Source organism: Lepidochelys olivacea (assembly GCF_965140295.1).
Source record: "Lepidochelys olivacea isolate rLepOli2 genome assembly, chromosome: 4".
In the NCBI taxonomy this organism is placed as follows: Eukaryota; Metazoa; Chordata; order Testudines; family Cheloniidae; genus Lepidochelys; species Lepidochelys olivacea.
In genome coordinates, this window is record NC_140414.1 from 98,015,072 (window position 1) to 98,038,904 (window position 23,833).

General features: G+C 40.5%; 1 protein-coding gene across 1 annotated transcript; it reads right to left on the minus strand.

The window, feature by feature from the left end:
- Window positions 1-607: 607 nt before the first annotated feature.
- CWH43 (cell wall biogenesis 43 C-terminal homolog) lies at window positions 608-23,360 on the minus strand (the record flags this gene model as incomplete). The annotated part of the gene is given in 13 exon segments (XM_084625758.1): window positions 608-2,738; window positions 5,534-5,689; window positions 6,840-6,901; window positions 7,553-7,697; window positions 12,946-13,081; window positions 16,606-16,678; window positions 16,682-16,711; window positions 19,414-19,446; window positions 19,450-19,493; window positions 19,707-19,816; window positions 21,155-21,310; window positions 23,145-23,257; window positions 23,310-23,360. Coding segments are annotated over 13 exon segments (1,206 nt in total). The 3' UTR covers window positions 608-2,641.
- Between the last annotated feature and the right edge of the window lie 473 nt (window positions 23,361-23,833).

A 23,833-nucleotide genomic window follows, 5' to 3' on the forward strand; every position in this document is an offset into this window, starting at 1 on the left:
GCAGAATTCCCCCAGGAGTAGAAGTTCATCACAGCACCCTGCCTGCGAAGCCAGGTTAGGACAGATAGAGTGGGACAAACAGGGATGCTGTAGAGGTCACAGACTGGGGTTCAGAATGGTTAGTAAGGGGAATAGATTAGGGTGTTGGCTCAGGAGCTAGTGGGGTGACAGCACTGAGCCAGGGGCTGAATAGGAGTGGGGTGCAGGGCCACATGGGAATGGGACGAGTGGGGACAGGGACAGATGTGCCTGACTGAATGGGAAAGACTTGGGGTCAGCCAGGGTTAGCATGGGGGAGGCTACCCAACTCCCTAACAATTCCTCCGCTCCCCCCTCCCCACCCAAAAAACCCTGTTCCATACTTCTCCAAACCATACCCAACAATCCACCAGGTTCACTGCAGGCTCCTTCCCTCTCACTCAGCTCCTCCATTATCTCTGACTCCCCCAAGCCTTTGGACTACTTCTGTCGGGTGCAGGAAATATGTTTCTGTATTGTAGTTTAAATGAATTACTCAAAGTTCTGTATTAATATGCCTAGTAAGGAATATATTTGTCAAAAAAAATTACCAGAATCTTTTCTTTTGTCTGTTTTGTTACAGACATACTTGCTGACAGGTATTTTGAAATAAATTACCAAAATAATTGAAACTAGTATGATTATATTGTGTTATTTTGACAAATAAAATATGCAGAATTTTGCAGAATTTAGAAGTATTGTGCGCAGAATTTTAAAAATTTTGGCACAGAATTTTTTATTTTTCTTGGTGCAGAATTCCCCCAAAAGTAGAAATTCTGACACTGCTATCCTGATGTATGGATCCCTGGGTGCTTGTACTGTGAATTTTTGGAGTGCACATACACAGCTATATTTATCTCATTGTGCTGGTAGTGCTAGTTCCCTGATGTAATGACGACATTATGCTAGGAATATGAATCCTGAAAATAGTGTCCTGCTGTGATGGTCACTCTGGGCTGTTAATGTGAATCCTCCATTTTTGTTTGCAGTGTTCTTGTAGCCCTGTTGGTCCCAGGATATTAGAGAGACAAGGTGGATGAGGTAGTATCTTTATTAGACCAACTTCTGTTGGTGAAAGTTACAAGCTTTCAAGCCACACAGAGTTCTTCTTACTTCTGTTGGTGAGAGAGACAAGCTTCCGAGCTTACGCAGAGCTCTTCTTCAGATCTGTAAGCTTAAAGGCTTGTCTCTATCACCAACAGAAGCTGGTCCAATAAAAGATATTACCTCACCCACCTTATCTCTCTAATGTGAATCCTGTCATTATGGCCCTGTTGGGTGCATCCTAATATACTGAGAGTATGAATCTTGGCCACTAGAAGCGGTATGTAAATCTTGATGCTAGTAGCCTGCTATTTAGATCTTACTCCACTCTGAGCCTGGGAGTTTTAATTTTGGCATGTGTATCATGATGCCAAACCATGAAGACAGTGGAATTTGGAAATAAGGTGAACACAGGGCCAGCCTTACGGGTGGGCACTGTGGTCAAGAGGCAAGGAGTGGGGTGGACTTAGGGTATGAGGCCACAGAAGGGAGCTCACGGCAATGCAGAGGGAGGCAGTGAGATCCCAGGGAAATGCGGGGTGGGGGGAAAATTCCCCCACCACTTTGGCCTTGTCCCCTCCCCCACTTTTACAAAGGTTCCAGCATCTTTGCCAAGCCTTCCCCTCTCAATAAATTTCCAAATAGGTCTCCAGATGCATCCACAAATGCTACACCTTATCCAGCATACTGTTGCCTGATAGGGTCACAGCACACTCTACACAAGACCAAGCAGCCACATCGACCTGCCTAGTGGACATCTCATGGCAAGACATCTGTCATGCAGCAATGTGGCACTCCATACACACGTTCACGTCGCACTATGCCATCGCCCAGGCAACAACAGCAGACCATGTCAGGCTACACATTTCATTCCTCTCACATCCTTGGACCCACTTCCATGCTGCTCACTGCTCACCCACGTTTGGAATACATGTAGGAACCACCACTCTAAGAAGAGGAGGACGTTACACACCTGTAACTGGAGGTTCTTTGAGATGCTCAGTTGGTGAAAAAGAAGCATAAACTAGCTGCATCCCTCTCGCTCATGATTCTCTCAGCGCAGGAAAGTCATTAGGAGGTACAGAGCTGGCATACCCACCCTCCCTGAATCCCCCACTGCAGGGGGCATGTCAGGACAGGGGGATATATTCAACTGGCAATTAGTCTCTTGAGAACCATTACCAGCTAGTGCAAGAAAAAAACGCATGGGGGAAATGAAGGACCCATAACCAGTTCCCTGACAGCCACCATGTTCTGCTTTGATGAGCGTAAAGCAGAGAATCTGGCCTACATGTTATCCACTTAATGGACAAACTTGTCATTATAAAATCTAACAAAACCTTCCCTCCCTCCCACATTACTGACTATTTTGATTGGTAATTTCTTTCTTTAAAAAATTAAGAGAGTGAACCGTAAAGAAAAAGTTTTACAATTTCATAAGTTATTAGTCATCACATATTGCAAGACATCAACAATATTATGTAGCCTGGAAGATGCTCAGTCTCTAAAAGGTGTAGTTTTGGTTGCTTGGCAGTTTGATTTAAATCTACAGACCTCTCTTTCTGGTCACACTGATGTGTTATTTCCTCATTCTAGTCTGTTTAAAATACTTGGGGGTACTCATATGGAAATGATGAATATGTTCATAGTTGTGTCCATCTTTGTAGGATCCAAACCTAAGAAAAAATAATTAACAAAGCAAAATCATTACAATGTAACAACAATGAATTAACCCATGCAATTAAATCACAAAATTTTATAGTGTAATTAACATTTAATCTGAACAATTGTTTTTAAACTAGGCTTCATTTTAAAGTAGACTTGTTGAGAATACTTTTTTTTTGTAAAGTAAAGATGGGAGAAAAAAAGCAAGAATGTCTGAAAGGCAAATTACACATAATGACAGGTCTGAAGCAAAAATAGAAAGTTCTATTTAGGAAAATAAAAAGTTTAGTCTATTACAGCAATATGTAGCAAAATAGACAAAATAGACAAAAGTCTATTTGTATCAGAATCAGCAGCTACAACCTGGTAAAGTAAATAATAATTACCTATATGCTCTAGTTATGAAGGAGTGAGTATAACAAACACATTTAAATATGCAGCATAAATGATTATATGACGGCCCAATGCGATGGATATTTCATAAATGGAACTTCAGTTGAATAAGAGTTGCACAGATGCAGTGAAATCCTGGCCCCACTGAAATCAATGGGAGTTTTGCCGTTGACTTTAATGAAGACAGGATTTCACCTGTGTAGTGCCTGAAGGCTCAGACACACTGTTTGTCCAGACTCCCTACTCTTAAAATTATGCCAAAAAGCTGTAAGCCCTAGATGAATGGAGAGAAGTATATTGCACATCACACTTAAACATGTAGCTTTTAATTACTGCTTGACTATTATTGAGGTTTTCTTTTACAAAAACATCAGCATTGTTTATTAACAATGCCAGCATTAGCTAGACATATAAAAACAACAGAAAATTTCCTTTTAAAAATTATAGCTAAAAGATAAAGCTTGTTCTTGGGAGCTGTCATTTTCCTGCTTTCAGGCAGGAGTAAAAGAAATTAGAACAGGAAGAAACTCATCTGCATTGAAATAAATGGACAAAGATCAGGACTTTGAATATGGATTTTAGGTAAGTTTCAACATATGGGACAGATTGCGGAAATCTTCAATCACATGCATAATCCAACTGACATCAATACCTAAAAAACAAATACTGAAATTTACCTCATGAAACTTAAGAACTTCTCCCACTGATTTCAGCGCAGAACAAATTTCCTTTTTATCCTTATTTCTCTTACTTCCTGTGTATTAGCAGGAAAACGGCACCATCTGCTCCAAAAACTCGTTTTCTGTAACTTGTTCTGTTATGACTACATACTATTTTTGACAGATGAAACATTTAGAAATCTGTATGTAGTGCCTGTTTCACATTTATATTGTATTTTATAAAGCACTATATAAAATGTCGCCCTGAGAGGTGCGGAGGAACATGCAACTCACATTGACTTTAAAAGGAGTCACGAATTAATCCACACGTCACCAATGTGAGGTAGGTATCTTCACTTCACAGAGCTGTACACTGGGGTACAGAAAGGCTAAATAACTCAAGGCATATGGCAAATCAGTGGAAGAAATTAATTAGAAATAAGGAGGTCTGGCCTCCTAATCTTGTGCTCAGTCCAGCAGGCCATGTTGCCTCCCCTGTTATATTTATAAAGCCCAGTTTTGTTCCTGTGCCCGAAAACCCCCCTGTATTCCCCCCATACACTACTGTAATAATCTTTGTATAAAATATGCCTTGTTAGATATAATTTGAAAACTAATAACTTGCTGGTCAATAATATCATGGTAAAATGTGTGCAGCAACATTAAATGCAAAGTTTTGAAATCCCCCTGCATGATGTTCTTAGCACATGTTCAAAATCACACAGACCTACCCAGACAGAAGTATCCTGGATGAAATGTGTATTTACCTCAATTTACATATAAATAGTAAACAGCGTCCTTGAGACAGTAGGGGGAGGAGATGGCAGGAGACAGAGTAAACTTATGTTTCAGAAAACGCAGGTGAGAAGAAAGAACATGGAGTCTCCTTCACCAGACTCCAGATCATTTCTTTACTCTTTGAATAAACCATTCTTTGAGGGGTAACTCTCAGAAGAATCCACTTCAAGGGTTAACTGAAATATAAAAGAAAGAGGGAAGAAAACCCAAGGGATCCGTCTCTCTCTCTCCCCTAAGAAGACAAAGGAACCAGCCCTTTGACTTTGCGGGGTGACCCTGACCAGAGAATTTGGTCAGCCGCATGCCTGGAAACATATGGTAAGGATTTTACCTTGAACCAAGTCTAGCGTGTTTAAGTTTTAGCTACTAGAAAGGGTTTTATCTTTAAACCATTTCTAACTTTAATACCTTATACTTATACTCACTTAACACCTCTCTTTGTAGTTAAATAAACTTCTTGTATTTTTAATCTAATCCAATGTTATGTTTAAACTGAACTGTTTGGTAACTCCAGTTAAAGTAGCAAACTGTTGAATACAGGGGGAACAGACCTTTAATAACTTAATTGTCTAGGAGAGAGTAGGACAATGCAGAATACAGATTTTATGGAAGTTTGGGATGGGGAGTGTGTTAGGGTCATCCTGAAAGGCTGGTGGAAGCCAGAGAGTGACTGGAACATTGCCGACAGGCTGCTGGGGTCCGAGCTGCTGAACCAGGGTTGCAGCTACAATCAGACACTCAGGGTGTAACATGCTGTTAGGCTGTTTGTGAGTGGCCCTGGTTGGGAGCTACAACAGTAAAGCACTGTCAGGCACCCAAGGTTGCAGAACAGGCGGTGAAACCCCTCACTGGTCTGGAATACACCCTGGAATGTGACAGTTCCTCAAGTTTTCCGTTTTTGGTAATACAAATAAATAAATAATGATCATCTTCAAATATTTTTCTTATACGCTGACCTTGGGTTGAAATGGATGTCCTCAGGAACTTGGCTGGGGTCAATGATGATTTTGTCATTGTCAACGTAACTATCCAAGTCATCTGGGATCCTAAATTTGGCCATCTGAACTTCTGAATCACTCAGGCCAGCATGAGAAATGCGGACATAACCCAACCTATCACATCCAAACACAAAATTACTTTGAAGAAATAGCTCAAAGTCAGATCATCACATTTTTAAATCAGTGTCTTTAATAGTTATTTTAACCCACTAATATAATTCTTTTCAATTCTATAGAACCTTTCATCCAAAGATCTCAAAGCACTCTACAACATAAGCCTCAAAACACAATTTTGCACATGGAAAAACTGAGAAACAGTGTAAGTGCCTGAGATCACACAGCAAATCAGATGTAGGACCAGGAATATTATTTAGAAAGCATTATGTTGTAGTTTACAATCATTAGAATATATTGGTATGTCTCAACAACTTTTTTCAATTAAATCATTTTGAAAGTTTCCAATAAACATTCAGGGAAAATGACTGAACTTAAAATACAGGCGTAATAATAAAAGTTGTGTTATAAATGGCATCTCACTCAATACAGCTTTTCTCTGTGTGTATTCAGTCTCCTTATGGACAATATAGTTTACTACTTTTTATTCCTGTTAACACTGCAGACTCTACACTGCTATGTTAGAGTGAGCTGGAGTCTATTCTGGCTCATGAATCACCAACAGAATTATTTACTAGAGGCTCAATCCTGCAAGGTGCTAAGCATCCAGCCCTGGTCCAGCAAAGCACTTAGCATGTGGTTAACTTTAAGCACGAGTATTTTCACTGATGTCAGTGCAAAGCTTTGCTGGACAGGGGCCAGAGTGCCCTACACCTCACAAGATCAAGCCCCAGGATGATATTTCAGAATTTGTATCACTGGTGGTGATGAGTGAGCAAGAATTCCAGGATGAGATTGCCAAGCTGGGATTTAGGAAAATAGTCTTTATGTATTAACCAAGCAGATTTGACCTGAAGTCTTAGAAACACAAAGATGGAGCCCCATGATGTCATTTTTACAGAGTAACTTTACAAAGTAGAATCACACTAAGTCTGACATCCACTTATCAGGTTCCATATTACTTCATGTTATACCTGACTGCCTGCATGTAATTTAGTAGTCTGCCTTCAGCCAGTCAGAAAGTTTGATGTAAATTAAAGACAAGAACTAAGCTCTTCCATTCAGAGGAGTTATACAGGCTTCTGTCATGAGATCTAAAAGTGATAATGGTAACATATCTAAAACGAGTAAATTATCCATTTTGACATACCGTATTAGTCCATGATACATGATATAATCACACCACCTGTCATTATCCTTACTGTCAATATCCTATGGGGGAAAAATAAAGCAAACATGACAAGGTTTCTTCAAAGATGGACCTCAAGTCAGGGCATGTCTACACTAGGGGCACTACAGCTGCTTCCTACACTGACAGTGCAGATGCTTCCTACATTGACAGAAGGTGTTTTTTCCATCAATGTAGGTAGTCCAAGATCCTGAGCAGCACTAGCTAGGTCGACAGAAGAATTCTTCCATCAATCTACCTGCGTCTACACCGGGGGTTAGGTAGACTTAATTACAGTGCTCAAGGGTATAAATTTTTCACACCCCTGAGCAACATAGCTAGGTTGATCGAAATTTTAAATGTAGACCAGGCCTCAGTAACAGAATCTGCATGTGGACACAGAACAAGGAAATGATTTGCTTGAGATGTAGTCAAAAGTTGCAAAGGAAACAGAATCCTGATGTTAGATCCAGGCAGGTAAGTAAAGGAAGACTGATTTTTTTAAAGGTATTTTATTTCTAAAATAATAGTTCGTAACAGGTAATTGAAAAATGGGACAGATTTTAAAACAAGTTGTTTTTTAAAAGGTATGTGTATTTTTAACCCTATAATCTATGTAGGTTACTCATTTGGAATATTAAATTCATCTTTTCTAAATTAGTTAATTGTTATAGTTAGTAGTAGTTCTATATTACCTTAACATTACCATTTTCAATTACTTCTATGTAATCTCTGGATCCAGGAGCTGAAGTGATATATCCTAGAAACACAAGCTGTCGCGAGCTATTCTTCAAGAGGTTTGAAATAGCAATAGCCTGGAGCTTCCTGTCCAAGTCATCTCTGAAAGCAGTGGGAAACAATTACAAAAACATTTTTTTAAAGGATCAGAAAAGATTCTCACTGATACAAACACAGAAAACCATGGGTTATGCAGTGGAAAACAGTGTGTGAAAGTTTACAAAAATAGGATGCTTTTTAAACTTTTGAAATGTTTGACCTCTGGTGCAAATTAGCTGCAAATAAGAGCTTCTTTCTCCTCAACACACTCCATGAATAGCTTGTTCTACATTTTTATACTGAGCTCTAATCACCATGAATTTCTCATCTGAGTATCTTCTGCAGTTAAGACTTTGGGTCTGTCTAAATTATAAGTTTAACTGTGCCAGCATATAACTGTGTGGCACATTTTGGAACGTCCACATTCTAACTTGACCTTTTAATTGTACTATGGACGGGACAACCAGATCCTAGCATTGCATTACAGAATCATGCTAAAGCCTAGATAATGTAACAATTTCTCTAACACCATTCAAAAACGGTGTCCCACAAATACTACCAACAAAAATGGTGCTGGAACATGTACTGATTTAACAAAATTGATTTAAAGACTGATTTTAATTTAACCAATGCAGGTTGTGTGCATAGACAACACCAGAAAATCATTATTTTCCTGTATGCTTGTATTGTAGAGCCTTGCATTGGTACTGCCGGACAGATGCAGGTCAAAAGGCTTTATGCCAGAATATACCTTCCCAGTTCTCTTACTGTATTTACTGGGTTTCTAAATGACTCCAATAAAAGTATCACTGATCCAAGTAGTGTAGTTGGTTTGCTTCCTCCTACAGCTAATACGCACTTAACACAAGCCAAACAAAAAAGACCTCCACTGATATAATCCCAATTTTTTAAAAATAATCCTTTATTAATTTAAAAGTTATGGTTTCTGATTACTGTTCCCCACTTTCAAAAGCAGCAATAAAATTATATTTTTAATTAACCGATTATAAAGCCTCCATTATGAATATGAATTCTCATAATTAGTCTCAAAACACAATTTACTTTGCACCTGCTTCCTTAGCAAGCTGACAATAGCACTATAAACTGATAAACAGAGCAATGCTTGATATGGGATGATCTTGTGCCCCTTCTCCAAAGGATCTGGTGCTTGGGTGGGTTGAAAAAGCAAGTTCCTCCCTCAAAGGAGGCTTTTGGCTTCCGAGACTTTTAGTTGCACTCAGGTCATGTTTTCAAACCTTTCTTTGTATCCATGAAGGCTAGAATTTTTTTTCCTTAAGTGAAAGCTGAGATCCCAATAATCACTTGACTCCTGGAGCTAGGGCTTTTAAGAAAAAAATCCATCAACTATCACAAGACTTGAGCAATTTGCAAGAATTGGTAACACTAGTATTCTCCCCTAAATACATGGAAAGCTGGGCTGGAGGCTTTAGGTCACTAGAGGAACACTGCTGAAGGGCAGGGCAGAATGGCCAGGGAGGAACACTGCTGGAGGGAACTGTAGGCTGGTCAGTAGGTAGGAATGCTGGCACTAAGCACTGAGCTCCTTCCATTCCCCATGCACAGCTACCAGGTGGGCTGCTTGTTTCTATTCTTTTTCAATTCAAATGAACCGGCCTCCAGGAGGTGTTTCCCGGGCCCAGAAACAGCGCTCAACCATGTCAAGGTGATGATGACAGTTGCCAGCAATTGCAAATTGCTCCACTCTATGTCTTCCATCAGGGCTGCTTGCATGGCAATGTTCTGCACAGCAACTCCTGTATCGGCTGTGTAAATACTGCAGGATAAGGCATGAGGTGCTTGTAATGCTCACAACAGTGTACAGCTGAGCGGGGTCCATGCTTATCGTGCTATGGTGTCCGCATAGGGAGGAGGTAAGCGCATCATGGGAGGCTAATGCCATGTTCCCATAACCACCCGTGTCAGCGTTTGGTTCCATAAGGCATTGTAAGCCCAAGCCAAAATTCCACTCAGCTATGTGCACTGTGGGATGGCTACCCACCGTGCAGTGCTCAGTGAGTCAATACAAGCCCTGCTACTGAGGATGCACTCTGCCGACACAATGAGCGTAGTGTGGACATGCAAGATCAATTTGCTTAAATCGGAGGCTCGATGTTGCCTTAGCTTTCTAGTGTAGTCATGGACTGAGAGAAACACAGGTGCTTCCCCCTCTCCATGGCCAGCTCCTCCCACTCCCTTCTTGTTGGGATGTGCTTCTCCTCCCTTCTCTGCTACCCTGACAGCCAGATTCTTTGGGGGTGAGGACACAAAGTTGGATAGAAAAATGGAAGTGACTGGGTTGCCTGCTTTAAGCTGTCTTTTAGAGGCCAAATTGGGAGCCGTTTCAGACCAATTCAGTTTAATTAGTAAGACAGTTTCCAAGAAATACAGCTAACTGGGAATGAAGCTTTTGAGGTGGGAAAGGGGTGAGGGAGAACTTAATGGGTGGGCAGAAGGAAGCAAACCGATCATTTTAAACTACCTCCCACATGCCTCTGGATCCTGGCCATTCTTTAAACAGGTGGTTATGGCCAGACACTTTCAACTTGCTTTCTAACATGATTATAATAATTAGGGAGTTTATGGAACTGCCACCAGTAATTGCTTGCTGCTCCAGTACAACTCACATTTTCTGTGCTCTTATCCTGTGATCTCCTCAGGACAGAATCCTGTTTTAAGCATGGCCCGTTCATTAGTTTAAAGTGCCAAGTACACCTTACAGCACTATGAATAACGTCTAAACACAGAGTAAACTGGAAGCTGCTTAGCTGTTTCTTCTAGGTTTTATGCCAAAGGCCCCCAAACTGGAAAAACTTGGGCGGGGGGAGAACAGCTGGGACCTGGGACAGCTCCCATGGGGGGCAGGGAGGGAGCACCACCTAGCTCTGCTCCTGGCCCTGACCTCACTAACAAACTCCAGCTGTTTTCAGAAGCTTTTTTGCATATTATATTCCTTAACTGAATGTATAGTTATCTCTGCATAAGCTACAGTAATTAAAAGATAAATCCCTAAATCTAATAATTGGGATCTTAATATTAGATACTGTGGAGAATAAAGCAAAATGAGTTATAGCGACTTAAAAGATTCACAAAACCTGCCCAACTATTAACATACATTACACAGCCATAACCAAGACATTCCAGGAAAGATTGAGAAAGGCAATATATTTGTTAATCCCCTCAAGCTTTTGATTTATCAGCGCAGTTCTTCATTTCAGAAGCGGGAAGTCACATTTCACACCTCCAGTTTTAGCTGTCCAGTAAAGGTACTGAACTTGTTTTTTTCTTGCTGTTTATGCAACGTGTCTTAGAAGTCTCAGAATTGCTCTCTTTCGGTGCAGAGGGGAAAAAAAGAACACCCTACACTTAGGCCCTATAACTTCTTACCAAGCCACAATTTATGCCATCTACCTGCCACAAAATATGCCAGTCTACCCTCCCTGATGGAACATAATGGAACTCTACTGAGAGGGAGGAGGCTGAGGTGAGGGGGAGGAATCCGATATAGTTTCAAAGCCAATCTTGACTCTGTAGACGAGAGGTGGGCAAACTACGGCCTGTGGGCCACATCCGACCGGCAGGATCATCCTGCCCAGCCCTTGAGCTCCCAGCCGGGGAGGCTAGCCCCTCTCCCCAACAGCCATGCCGCCGCGTGGGCAGTGCTCTGGCCTGCCACTCCTACTGGGCAGCATGGAGAGTGCAGCTGCCTCTGGCTGGGTTGTGCAGCTTCAAGCTCCTGCTGCTGGTAAGGGGGCGGGGAGCAAGGAGTCCTGGGGGACAGTCAGAGAGCACGGGCTGTTGGATGGGGCAGAGGTTCTGGGGGGGCGGTCAGGGGATGGGGAACAGGGAGGGTTAGGAGTGGCAGTCCCGGGGGGCCTGTCAGGGGGCAGGGGTGTGGCTAGGGATTGGGAGGAGCAGTCAGGGGACAGGGAGCAGGGGGGTTGAATAAGGGGGTGGGATCCCGGGGGGCAGTTAGGGGCGGTGGGTCCTGGGACGTGGCGGTCAGGGACGAGGAGCAGAGGGCGGTTGGATTTATTCTTTTACATAGAGATTGTCCGGTTTGGCCAATGTACATGGCAGAGGAGCATTGCTGGCACTTGATGGCATATATCACATTGGTGGATGTGCAGGTGAACGAGCCTCTGATAGTGTGGCTGATGTGATTAGGCTCTATGATGGTGTCCCCTGAATAGATATGTGGACACAGTTGGCATCATGTGCCAGCAATGCCCCTCTGCCATGTACATTGGCCAAACCAGACAGTCTCTACGTAAAAGAATAAATGGACACAAATCAGACATCAAGAATTATAACATTCAAAAACCAGTCGGAGAACACTTCAATCTCTCTGGCCACTCGATTACAGACATAAAAGTCACAATTCTTCAACAAAAAAACTTCAGAAACAGACTCCAACGAGAGACCGCTGAATTGGAATTAATTTGCAAACTGGACACCATTACATTAGGCTTGAATAAAGACTGTGAGTGGATGTGTCATTACACAAAGTAAAACTATTTCCCCATGTTTATTTTCCTCCCCTACCGTTCCTCACATGTTCTTGTCAACTGCTGGAAATGGCCCACCCTTGATTATTACTACCAAAGGTTTTTTTCTCTCCTGCTGGTAATAGCTCACCTTACCTGATCACTCTTGTTACAGTGTGTATGGTAACACCCATTGTTTCATGTTCTCTGTGTATATAAAATCTCCCCACTGTATTTTCCACTGCATGCATCTGATGAAGTGAGCTGTAGCTCACAAAAGCTTATGCTCAAATAAACTTGTTAGTCTCTAAGGTGCCACAAGTACTCCTTTTCTTTTTGCAGAATAACACGGCTGCTACTCTGAAACAATTTATATTGTACTTACGCCTGAATCCCAAACTCCCCAAGGACAGAACGTACTGAAGAGAAACACCAGCTAGCTATAGTGTTTGGAGCACGGCTCTTCTCAGTCTAGCCAGACTACAAACCAGTAGTAATTCCCTTCATTCTGCTGCAGGGTAGAAGAATCTGGAGGGCAGACTTTGAAAATTGGCCTTTTCTAAACTGGCATCTTCTTTGCTGCATTCTGTAGCTAGGAACTTGGCATACACTGTTCTCAAAGTCTGCTGTCCAGCTTCCCTGATTTTACCAAGGTTTTGAGTGTCCCTCATCCACCTTTGGAAAAATAAGGGCTGTATTGTACATTAAGTTGCTAAGAACTTTTATAATTAAAGCTTGTCACATTTTAATTAATATTTTTAAAAATCCGTGTCTTTCCGCACCATCTGTTTCCAGAGATAACTCACCCCGACACGTGATCCCTTGTGCTTGGACCAAAATTGGTGTAAAAAACCAGTTTTTCTCCTAACCACATGGTTGGATCAATGTTCCCAATGAATGGCTTAGAGGTATCACTCTCCAGAATGGTAATAAAATCTGCACCTGGGAGACAAATTTTTGAAAAACTATAACTATCAAAAAGACCGAAAGTTATTCTTCTGATCACACAGAATGGATGCAGCTCCCTCTAGCACCAGTCAGTGCCAATTCTACATTGACCAGAGATTGGTCCATCCACTGGTTATGTATGCTGTTTCTGAAGTGCTCCCAGCCCTTCCTAACCTAAGACCCCTCAGTATGGACCCCTTACACCAATAATTCAGCCCATTCCACAAAAGTGTTTGTTAATAGTGTACCTGAAGTCTCTCCTGCACCCCCACAAGATAGAATTGCAGCCTTACTTCAAGAACACTTTTAGAGCGATTTATTTAGTATAATAAAAATACCAATGAAGGACTTGGTGGCTCAGAGGATTTGAATGGGACACAGAACTCTTCCTTTCTAGGGATCAGCTCAAATGCAGCTCACACAGGTAATGATTGAAATGGATATTATTTGATGACTGTTGATCTACGTAAAGTAAGCTAGTCTGGGTCCCGTTCAGAACAGGCAAGTGTTCACTTCACAAAAACTCACCTTCATGTTCGGCACTTTTATTGGCTGTCTCATCAGAGACAAGAAATGAATGAGCACAGCAAATGAGCTGCTCACTCACCATTAGAAATGTCCCCTTAAGGTCAAGGTTGAGGCATGTTGATAGCTGACAATGTGGGAGAAGTTTTCTCTTCCCTAGACATGATGTTTTTATTCTATGATTCTCATAAAAATCAGGTCATTTTAATCAGAAACAAAGCAATGCTTGCTCCTTTCTCAAATCTCAAATTGCTACACCTCAATTATTAGTAAATTTATGAATTTCTTAGTAAGCCATGCAATATTTGTATAAAACATAGAATTCTGTAATTTTATATTAAACCTATGTCACCAGTAGATAGAGATGTAGATTTCTTAATCTAAGGTTTGTCTTGAAATTTCTTACTACAGTTTTTGACTTCTGAATTGCTTCTTTTGGAAATAAACATTTCATTAGCACAAAGAAACTTTCAAAGGAAAATAAGTAAATTACTGATCCTGTCATTTGTGCTTTTGGTTCATGAAGGCTTCAGTTGATGGGTTTTAATGTGCATGATAAATAAATACTTTCAATATATTTCTTATATAGATACTTTCAGGCTAAAAACATGGGCTACACTGTTCTATCTGAAGGGAAAAAAACACTAAGAGGACAGAGAGTAGCCCAACTTTCAACTCCTGGAGTTCTGAATTGGTTTTTTTAGAGGGTGGGGGTTGCCTACTGAATGGGCCAAGGTGTCAGCTCCCTAAACACGAAACCATCAGGGCACTTGAGGAGGTCAGAGCCGTCTGTGCAGTAGTCCAGTGCCTCTCGTTGCTTCCTAACCCCCATGTCATACGTCAGCATGACATGCTGCGTCAGTGCCTGCAAAAACTGCTCATTGACATGGAGACAACCCCTGCTCAACTGGTTCCCTTAGTAGAAGGGGAACACACAAACCATAATGTTAACCCCAATATCACTCCTTCCTAATGCCCTTTGTGCACCTGCAGAGGAGCTTGTCTGAGAATAATGTTACAAAGCCTCCCACCACACTCCAGTGCCACCTGATTTTGGCCCCTTCCATTCATGAGAGCAGTAGGGACAATCCAGACACATACATAGTGCTAGAAAAGCAAATTTCCTTGCTCATATATGTTAAAAACAACACCTGAGAGTACAAAATCAAGTATATTTTAATAAGAATTTCTCTCTCATACCACTATTTATCATGTTAACGTTATACATTTCTCAGCTTTTACAATGCAAATAGACGAGTTCATTTTTCAAGTTTATAATTCATAGCTAGCCATTTCATTTTCAGGTGCTCAAGAAATCCACAATGCTGAAATATTTTGCTTGCAGACATTGTAAGGGAATGTTTATTTTAAAATGGTTTCCATTGGAATTAAAAACAATGGAGAAGTTAAAAAAACAAACTAAATATGGAGCCAAGTTTATCCGAAACAGTCTTTAAACTTAAACTTTCTTTCAGTAAATGTACCAAATATTTTGCTTTGCAGTGTTGTTGTAGCCATGTTGGTCACAGGATATCAGAGAGACAAAGCGGGTGAGGTAATATCTTTAATTGGACCAACCTTTGTCGGGGAAAGAGACAAGCTTTTGAGGTTACAAAGAGCTCTACTTCAGGTCTGGGAAAGGTACATAGAATATCACAGCTACATACAAGGTGGAACAGATTGTTAAGCATAAGGAGCTCCACGTGTTGCAAGAGGCCATTCAAAGTGAAGTGCACAGTTAACACCTCTGCAGTCGTAGGACAAGAAGAGCTAGTGGGTTACAGAGTCATTCAATAAAGACAATCGATTTACAGTTCATTACAACTATTTTTTTTAGTGATTAACACAGTGATGAATTTAAGCTCTCAGGCTCATCTTTTGGAAGAATTGTGCAGGCTTCCTTTGTGCAGGTCAGATATGGAGTGACTGACTTGTGAAAAGTGGCCTCTTAGTCCTCATCCTCAAAGGAAACCTGCACATAGATTCATAGATATTAAGGTCAGAAGGGACCATTATGATCATCTAGTCTGACCTCCTGCACAATGCAGGCCACAGAATCTCACCCACCCAATCCTGCGATGAACCTCTCACCTATGTCTGAGCTATTAAGTCCTCAAATCATGGTTTAAAGACTTCAAGGTGCAGAGAATCCTCCAGCAAGTGACCCGTGCCCTATGCTACAGAGGAAGGCGAAAAACCCACAGGGCCTCTTCCAATTTGCCCTGGAGGAAAATTCCTTCCCGACCCCAAATATGGCGATCAGCTGAACCCTGAGCATATGGGCAAGATTCACCAGCCAGATACCCAGGAAAGAATTCTCTGTAGTAACTCAGATCCCACCCCATCGAACATCCCATCACAGGCCATTGGGCCTATTTACCATGAATATTTAAAGATCAATTAATTGCCAAAATCATATTATACCATCATACCATCTCCTACATAAACTTATCGAGTTTAATCTTAAAGCCAGATAGGAGCTTAAATTCATAACTTTGCTAGATATTAAAAAAAAATTGATTCAGTAAAGACACTGGATTTATGGCTCATTATAACAAACCTATCACCCACTAACCCTCCTTTGTCCTACAACAGCAGAGGTGTTAACTGCCCACTTCACCTTCAATATTTTGCTTACAGAAATATGTTTAGTCACTCCTCTCTATTACAAGAAAGAAAAAATCTGAGGTTGATTATTAAAAAGTTCTCTCCAGCCAGGAATTCCACTTAAAACCAGAGGGGATATCACTTCCTCTTACTTATTTGAAGCAAGTGGATTTTTAAGTGTATCACTGACATGATCATAATGGAACAGCTATAAACACAAAAGTTTAAATGAAACTATTTCATCCCAATGCTGTGAGGAACAGTCTTGTGCTAACAGGAGGATGGATTCAATGACCCAGTAGGTTCTCTTCTTTCTAGCTCCTATGATTTCAGTTATATCCTACAAGGTGTAAAGGAGAAAAAATAAGGCTGACACAAAAAGGTACCTGTTTGATTAAGCAGAAATGCTGCATCTTCCAGGTTTGGCCATCCCTCATTGTCATATCCAAACCTGAAAGGTCAGATTGCAGCAGAGAAGTCTCTCGTTGAAGGCTGGAAGAAAAGAGAATGAAGAATTAAAAACCTGGTAAATTCTATTATGTCTTTTAATCTAAGGTGCAATAAAAAAGACCTAAGATTACACGTTTTAATTAGTACATGCTCCTAACACAGATAAGTAGATCACAGAGGTCTGTAGGTATTATTAATAGCATATTATTTCCACAAATAGAGAAAATCAGGAAGTCATGACATTTAAAATGTACCCACACAAATAAGGTAGGCAAATGAATAAGAAGGGGGGAGGGGTTACTCTCTCCCAATTCATGATGTGTCGTAAACCTGGATAAATACCGCAAAAAAAGTTACCGACAGACATTCACTCACATTTTAGTGTATTTGCATAACCTTTATTCACACCCTTTTTTGTATTTGCCATCTGTAAATATTCTAATGAAAACTAGTAAGAATAGTTGTCATAAAAGCAAGTTTTGAGTAATATTTCAGAATAGTCATAGAAAGTTAATTTCTAATTCATAATTGCAATTATTCACACCAGAAACTTGATTTTATAACATTCATCCAATCATGGAACAAAAACATGTCATGTAATGTGTTCAATCAAAACAGCTCTAATTTAAAACTGAACCTATTGAATACTCAAAGCAAAACTAACATTTGTAAGTAAACTGCATGCTGAAATATGTTAGCATAAAACAATCTCTCTCACCTGAAGCTGTCATCGCAACACCCAGCTCTTTGGCCAGATAGGAAGCTCGGATCCCACCCACCCACCCCCTTTTAAAAAAAAAAATCAAATCTCCTCAATGAATCGAGAAGGGATGCTTCTAATTCAGAATAGCTTGTCAGAAAGGCTCCATTCAGAGTGACATAGTAACAAGGTGGTTTGTCCCATTAAGAGTCAGAGGACCTGGGGCCAGCAAGTCCTGTTCAGTTATCAGACGCAGCTGGGAAGGGATCAGGTGATTCCTATAAGAGCTTAAGGGGGGGCTGCAGGAAGCAGGGTGGCTCCTGTGTTCTGAATAGAGTTCAATGCAGCATTAGTCCTTCCTGGGCTGGGGAGACAACACAGCAGCCCTACAGTGACCAACCTGTTGTCACGTATCAGTGAATTTGTGGGGTAAGAGTCCCATGGTCTTTTCAAAAGCTGGTTCTCCTTCATGGCAGCGCAACAGGCCTGTCACTGTACCAGCTTCAGCTTAGATTTTCACTGTAGTTACCCTATACTGCTACACATACTATCAATGGAGCATTCCTCATTGCAACATCAGCCCAGTGACAAGTCATGATTAAGACAGCATTTCAAACAAGAAGCATGTGACTGCTTTTCAGATCAAGGATTTAATTCCAGCTAATAAAGAACTTAATACCAACTCACCTGTTCCAGTTTTAAACAAAATGCTTGTTAGGTGGGTAAATCCTATAGTCTAATCAAAGCACTCCATTTCTGAACTGAAGACGGTAACCCTTATTCAGGACCAAGTGGAATAAAAATTTGGTACTGCTCACGAAGGGGGATGTATGAAGCTTGGAAATGAATCTGATGCAACGTCATACACACTTCAACACTGCTCAACTCAACAAAATTTGACTCAGCCAAGTTACAGGCACTGAGTTTAGAGTCTCCAACCTGCTGGGTACAAAACCACTTGCATGCATCACTATCACAAGTTCTTAGGTCATGAACACATGGGCAAATATTTGCATCAACATCAGTGAAGCAGGTGAACTCCCTCATTACCCCTTGAAATAAATTCTGTCCTGATTAAAGTACCTCTGCATCAGCCTACTTGAAAAAAAAAAAAGTGTACTCACACTTATATAATACAAGTTTTACTGCGGCACTGGAAAGATCACTATCATTCCCCCAATCAGAGTGTGGAAGTCAGAACAACCATCCACATTCATCATCATGGAAGGAGGGTGGAAAGAGTAGAAAGACACTCTCTCAAGAAGAGGCCATTTGAACATCTTTTCCCAATCCTGGAGATGCCCCAAAACATCTTTACACCATAAAAGCCCTTGGGTTTACATTATATTGTAAATCCACACTTCACAGTCCATCGTGTTCTCACTTGTTCTCTCTTCCCACATCCTCCTCTTGCTGTGTCTAATTTTCCTTTCTTTTGCCCTACATTTTCTTTGCACCATTCTCTTTTTCCTACTTGTCTTTCCCCCCTCCTCAGTTTTACACCATACTAATAGTGTCACTATTCATTAGTCTCTGACAAGCACTTTGGAGGCAATTCTAACTTAATTTTAGTCTTCATTTTTCCCCACCCATTATTTTTTATTTGTATTACAGAAGCACTTACCAGTCCCAAGCAAGATCAGAGCCCCATTGTGACAGCTGTCAAATGTATTCATAGCAAGAGACAGTTGCTGCACCAAAACAACTGCAATTCAAAGAGACAAGGCAGACAAAGGGTGGGAGAAAGGAAGTATTATCCCGCATTTTTTTAAAAACAGACGGGGAAGTAAGGCACAGAGATTAAGTGATTTACCGAATGCCATACAAGAAGTCTGCATCAAAGTCAGAACCTGAGACCAGATCTCCCAAAACCCAGTCCAGTGACTCAGCCACATGACCATTTTCCTCTGTTCTATACATATTCATATACTGAGTGACTTATGGTTGCTGTGTATTGCTGGAAAGATTTCTAAGGGATCATTTGCAGATGTTACAGTGTGTTTGAAAATATATTTTTTTGTTTAAAAAAATAAATATTACTCACCCGTTGGCCTAATTTCTTCTCATAAGCTTTATATTACAGTCCTAATCCTAGCAAACCCACACCAACAAACAGCCACAAGACTTGAAACAGAAAAAACACAGGAAATTAGTTGTGAGAGAGAAAAAGGGAAAGTGTGCAGAGTTAATTTCATGCTCTCAGTTAAACATGGAAGGGTATATTCTCTTCCTTGGGATTAATATTTAAGGAATGGGAGATACTGTCCGGTTATAGTTAAATCTCCACAATAAGTGTCAATAAGTCTTCAACAATAAGTGTAAGTATTTAGAAAGTACTGTACTGCCCATCAGTATACATGCGGATATTTTTAGAAGAAGAATCTATCTGCCTTTCATTCATGTCCTCCAAAACAAAGCAGAAACAGCAGGCTTCATGTAGCACTTTCCTTTGTATAGCAAAGGCTTTGTATAGCTAAAATTATCTCTTCTGAAGAACCTGTTACAGAAATTCATAAAGGCAAAAAGAAAAATGCTCTGTTTTTCCTGGCTCTGTTCCAAAAATCCTTTTGAAGTATGGAAATATTAATTTGTTAATATTATCTTGCCAAGCAAATAGCTATAGTTTACTTTAAAAAATCCCAGACCTCAGAAAGATGCAGTCCCTACCAAACCTCCATAGAAGCACTTTTCTAAATGTACAAATTGGCAGATTGTTGAAGAAGCACTAAAACCTTATAGAACGCAAATCATGGCTTTTCTGTTGCTTCCGAAGTCTGCCAAATCACAACAGTGGACAGGTAAGGACTCTCAGGGTTTGGCACTCATAACTCGTTGGTGATTAAATCACTTTGTGATTATTTCACATATACAAAGGCACATTAGGCCTACCAAAAAACTCAGGTAACTCTAGTCAATTCATTCATCAAATCCTTAAATAAACAATGATAAATTGACATATAATTAATTTTACATTAATATCAAACTTTTGTAAAACAACTTTACGGCACATTTAAGCAAACTTTACCATGAACAGTGGCAGGAAAAAAAAAAGACACATATTTACATGCCTTATAAAACACAAAGGTGTTTGAGGGAGAAACTGACCGAAGAGCAGTAAAGTTTGGGGAAGTAAAGCCAGAGGTCAGTGTTGCATTAAGTTATAATATCAGCTTGGTAGGACAAGGCTAGAAGCCAGTAGACAGGGTATTTTACTGTTCCACTCTTCTGAAGTTATAACAATGCTAATAGCTTTGTTTTGGGGGTGTTAAAACTTCTCAATTTGACTATAAATATATTTTATATACTTATATGGCCCCACTACCACAGTTTCTGAGTCACAATCTTTAATAATATTCACAACACCCATGAGGGGTAGGGAAGTACCATCATCTCTGTTTTGCAGATGGTGACGTGAGGCACAGAGAAGCTACGGGATTTGCCCAAGGCCATGCAGGTAGTGATAGGAAAGCAGGGACTTGAAGACAGGCCTCCTACATCCTGACCTAATGCCCTAACCTCTAGACAACTTCTCTCTCTAATTCTCACTGTAACTGAAAAGCTATTATTGGACTATGTGACCCCAATTCTCAACTACATCTCAGATGTGCTTAGTTGTAGTGGAGAATGGCAGCCACAGGGAGCTGGCTGCAGCTCATTGATCCTCACCAACAGAAGTTACAGCAGTGAGGCTAATATGTCCAGTTGTGCCACTGGGGTGAACAGGGTAGCCAACACACAATTTTATTGAAAGTCTCATGATATTTGGTATTATTTTTACTTAAAGCCTCAGCTCATAGAACCATGTTATTTTGTGAGCTGCTATGAAACCCAACATCAGTATGATGGTGTTGGCAGTCTGACAGCTCCAGATTGGGTTTAGTGAGGTATACCAGATTCGGAGCACCAGTAGAAGAATCTTCCCTAGTATGAATCCCCAGATCCTTTTAATTATTTTTCAAATCTACTCTATATGTAGAGTAAGTACAGAATCAATTCTGTAAATACAGAATCAATTCTCGAGTACCTGGCGCATTTTGTAACAAGTGTTATAGTGAATATCAGGCCTTAGTTATTGCACAAATGCTACATTCGATTTTAAGCATTTTTCAACTGATATTTAGTTCATGAATTTGTGAATAAAGAGAAGCCATTTACAGTCATGTAATTTTTATAAATATGGACAATACCTTTGTAAACTGTTTCCTGACCACCATGTTACTGTTTGACCCACGAGAGAGGAACAAACACCTGGAGCCAAGGTCAGTATTCAGAGTGTAGCATTTGGAGCTTGGTATGAACCTACGCTTCCTGCAAACAAACACACGCACTGATTTTAAAGGGCTGTATTTTCAAAAGAGATCAAGTAATAATGATTTCCTATGCATTTGTTCAACTGAACATACAGATGTGCACAATACACGTTTAAACCACCAACAGAAATGCACGTTGATAGAAAATAGGTACATTTGTTTCCACCAACTTATCAGAACTATTGTTTACAGTGGGGGAAAAAAAAATGAAGAAATCACATGTATTTTCTTAGACTGCAAACAATACCTGAAACTAGGCGGGTCATACTGCAGAAATATAGGACTAAATATTCAAAAGTAGGTGCTTAATTTACATCTGTAAAATGCAAATATTTGGAGCCAGTTAACTGAGCATGCAACTATTCCTGAACATTTGGATTATGAAGCTCAAAAATTTCTCAAGTAAATTCTCAAGTGTAAGCATACACAGAAAAGTTAACTAGATGCCAAACATTTCCTTATTCACCATAGTTTACAAGATGGAGAAAAATGTTGGTGCAATCAGATTGTGAACTGGATTTAAGAAGAGGCATTGGAGGAATGGAATCAGAAAGAGCAGTCACAAGAGAGCCAGGAAAGCCAATTCACTGTAATTCCATAATACAACGATACAACAGGGACTGACAGTATATTGCACAAGGGTATATGGCAGTAGGGACATGACACTGGTATACATAAAAAGATAGCTTTCACACATTTAGAGGAACCGGGAAATTCTTCTACTGTATAATGTTCCTTTATATAATTCATGCTGTACTGCAACTGAAATAAAGATGCCCCTAAAATACATGTTTTTAAAAAGGCCGATATATTATTACACTTGAACGTACGTAAAACTTCGAATTACATCTTTCCCCATGAAAATAATAAAGGAAGAGGCATCTGCAGTATTGAGCTATACCAACACCAAATTGGCCGTGACAACCCCATTATTACAGCCTGTCACATGACCAAATACAAAATTGCTACCAAGTACCTCCAAGAGACTTAGTTATTATGTAAATAGCAAGGATAGCTTGGTTTGGAACTTCAGTACACAAAATAAATTTTTTGTTTAGTCAGCTCTTCATTAACAGTCTAACAGACATGGATTTTATCATACTGGTTTGCCAATTTGATTTGGTGCTTATCTGTTCTGCCATCTGCTCCATAAGCTACACATTCTAAAAATAATTAAATCTTGAGCTAGTAAACTCTAAAACGGCACATTTAGGGCTTTCTCTGAAAGGGGTTACTCCATAGCTGAGCTGGACACAGGGTTTCACCCAGTTAGGGCTGCACACATTTCCATGCAGTTCAGTCATTTATTTTGTGAGACTGGCTTGGCGACAGTGAAGCCCTTTTGATTGTCGAGCTCCTTTCAACACCAAGGCTGGCTGCACCTAGCTTATTTATTCATAGGAGGCTGGTTTGTTCCTCCTCCCTATTATAACTACCCTCCCAGGCAAATCCTCCCTAGACTCACCTAAATCCACTCTTGGTCTGCTCTTCCCCTTTCTCACAGAAAGGCAACTTAATCTCTTCCTGTCCTTCTAACAGCTCTCCAAGGTCAGGAAGCTTCTTCACAGGACAGCTTTCCTATGAAAGAAAACTGAACATTCCCTGTGACAGGGCTGACATATCCACTCACCTTCTCTGGGATCAGCCCATTCCTCTTTCCCAGCCGGCAACGCCTATTCATTTCCTCCCCAATGGGCTAAGAGTCCCCTGGCACCATCCCTATTCCAGGATTACCTCCTCCAGCCTCCAACCCTGCCTCAGTTCCTCTCCATCTAGAATTATTTACCTTGCCCAGCTCCCTCTAATGGCTCTGCAGATGTCTTCCACCACAGTGAAAGCTTGCCCTAATTGGCAAAAATTGCTCAACAGAGCAGGCTCCCACACCTGCTATGGAGGGATCTGTTTTATCTGGGAGAATTAATTAGCTCCTCTTGTCCATGAAAAGCAATACAGATGTAGGTAGATGTATGGATACCATAATACAGATTCTGACTCTGAAACACATTCTAGCTAGCCCAACAGTTTCCTTTAGTGTTCCCAATTGGTGGTTCAGTAGGTGATGTATGAGCATTTGAAATCTGGGAACACTAAAGGAAACACGTAATGGAATAGTATAATCCTACACATCTGGCAAATTTCCATAGCACCCTGCAT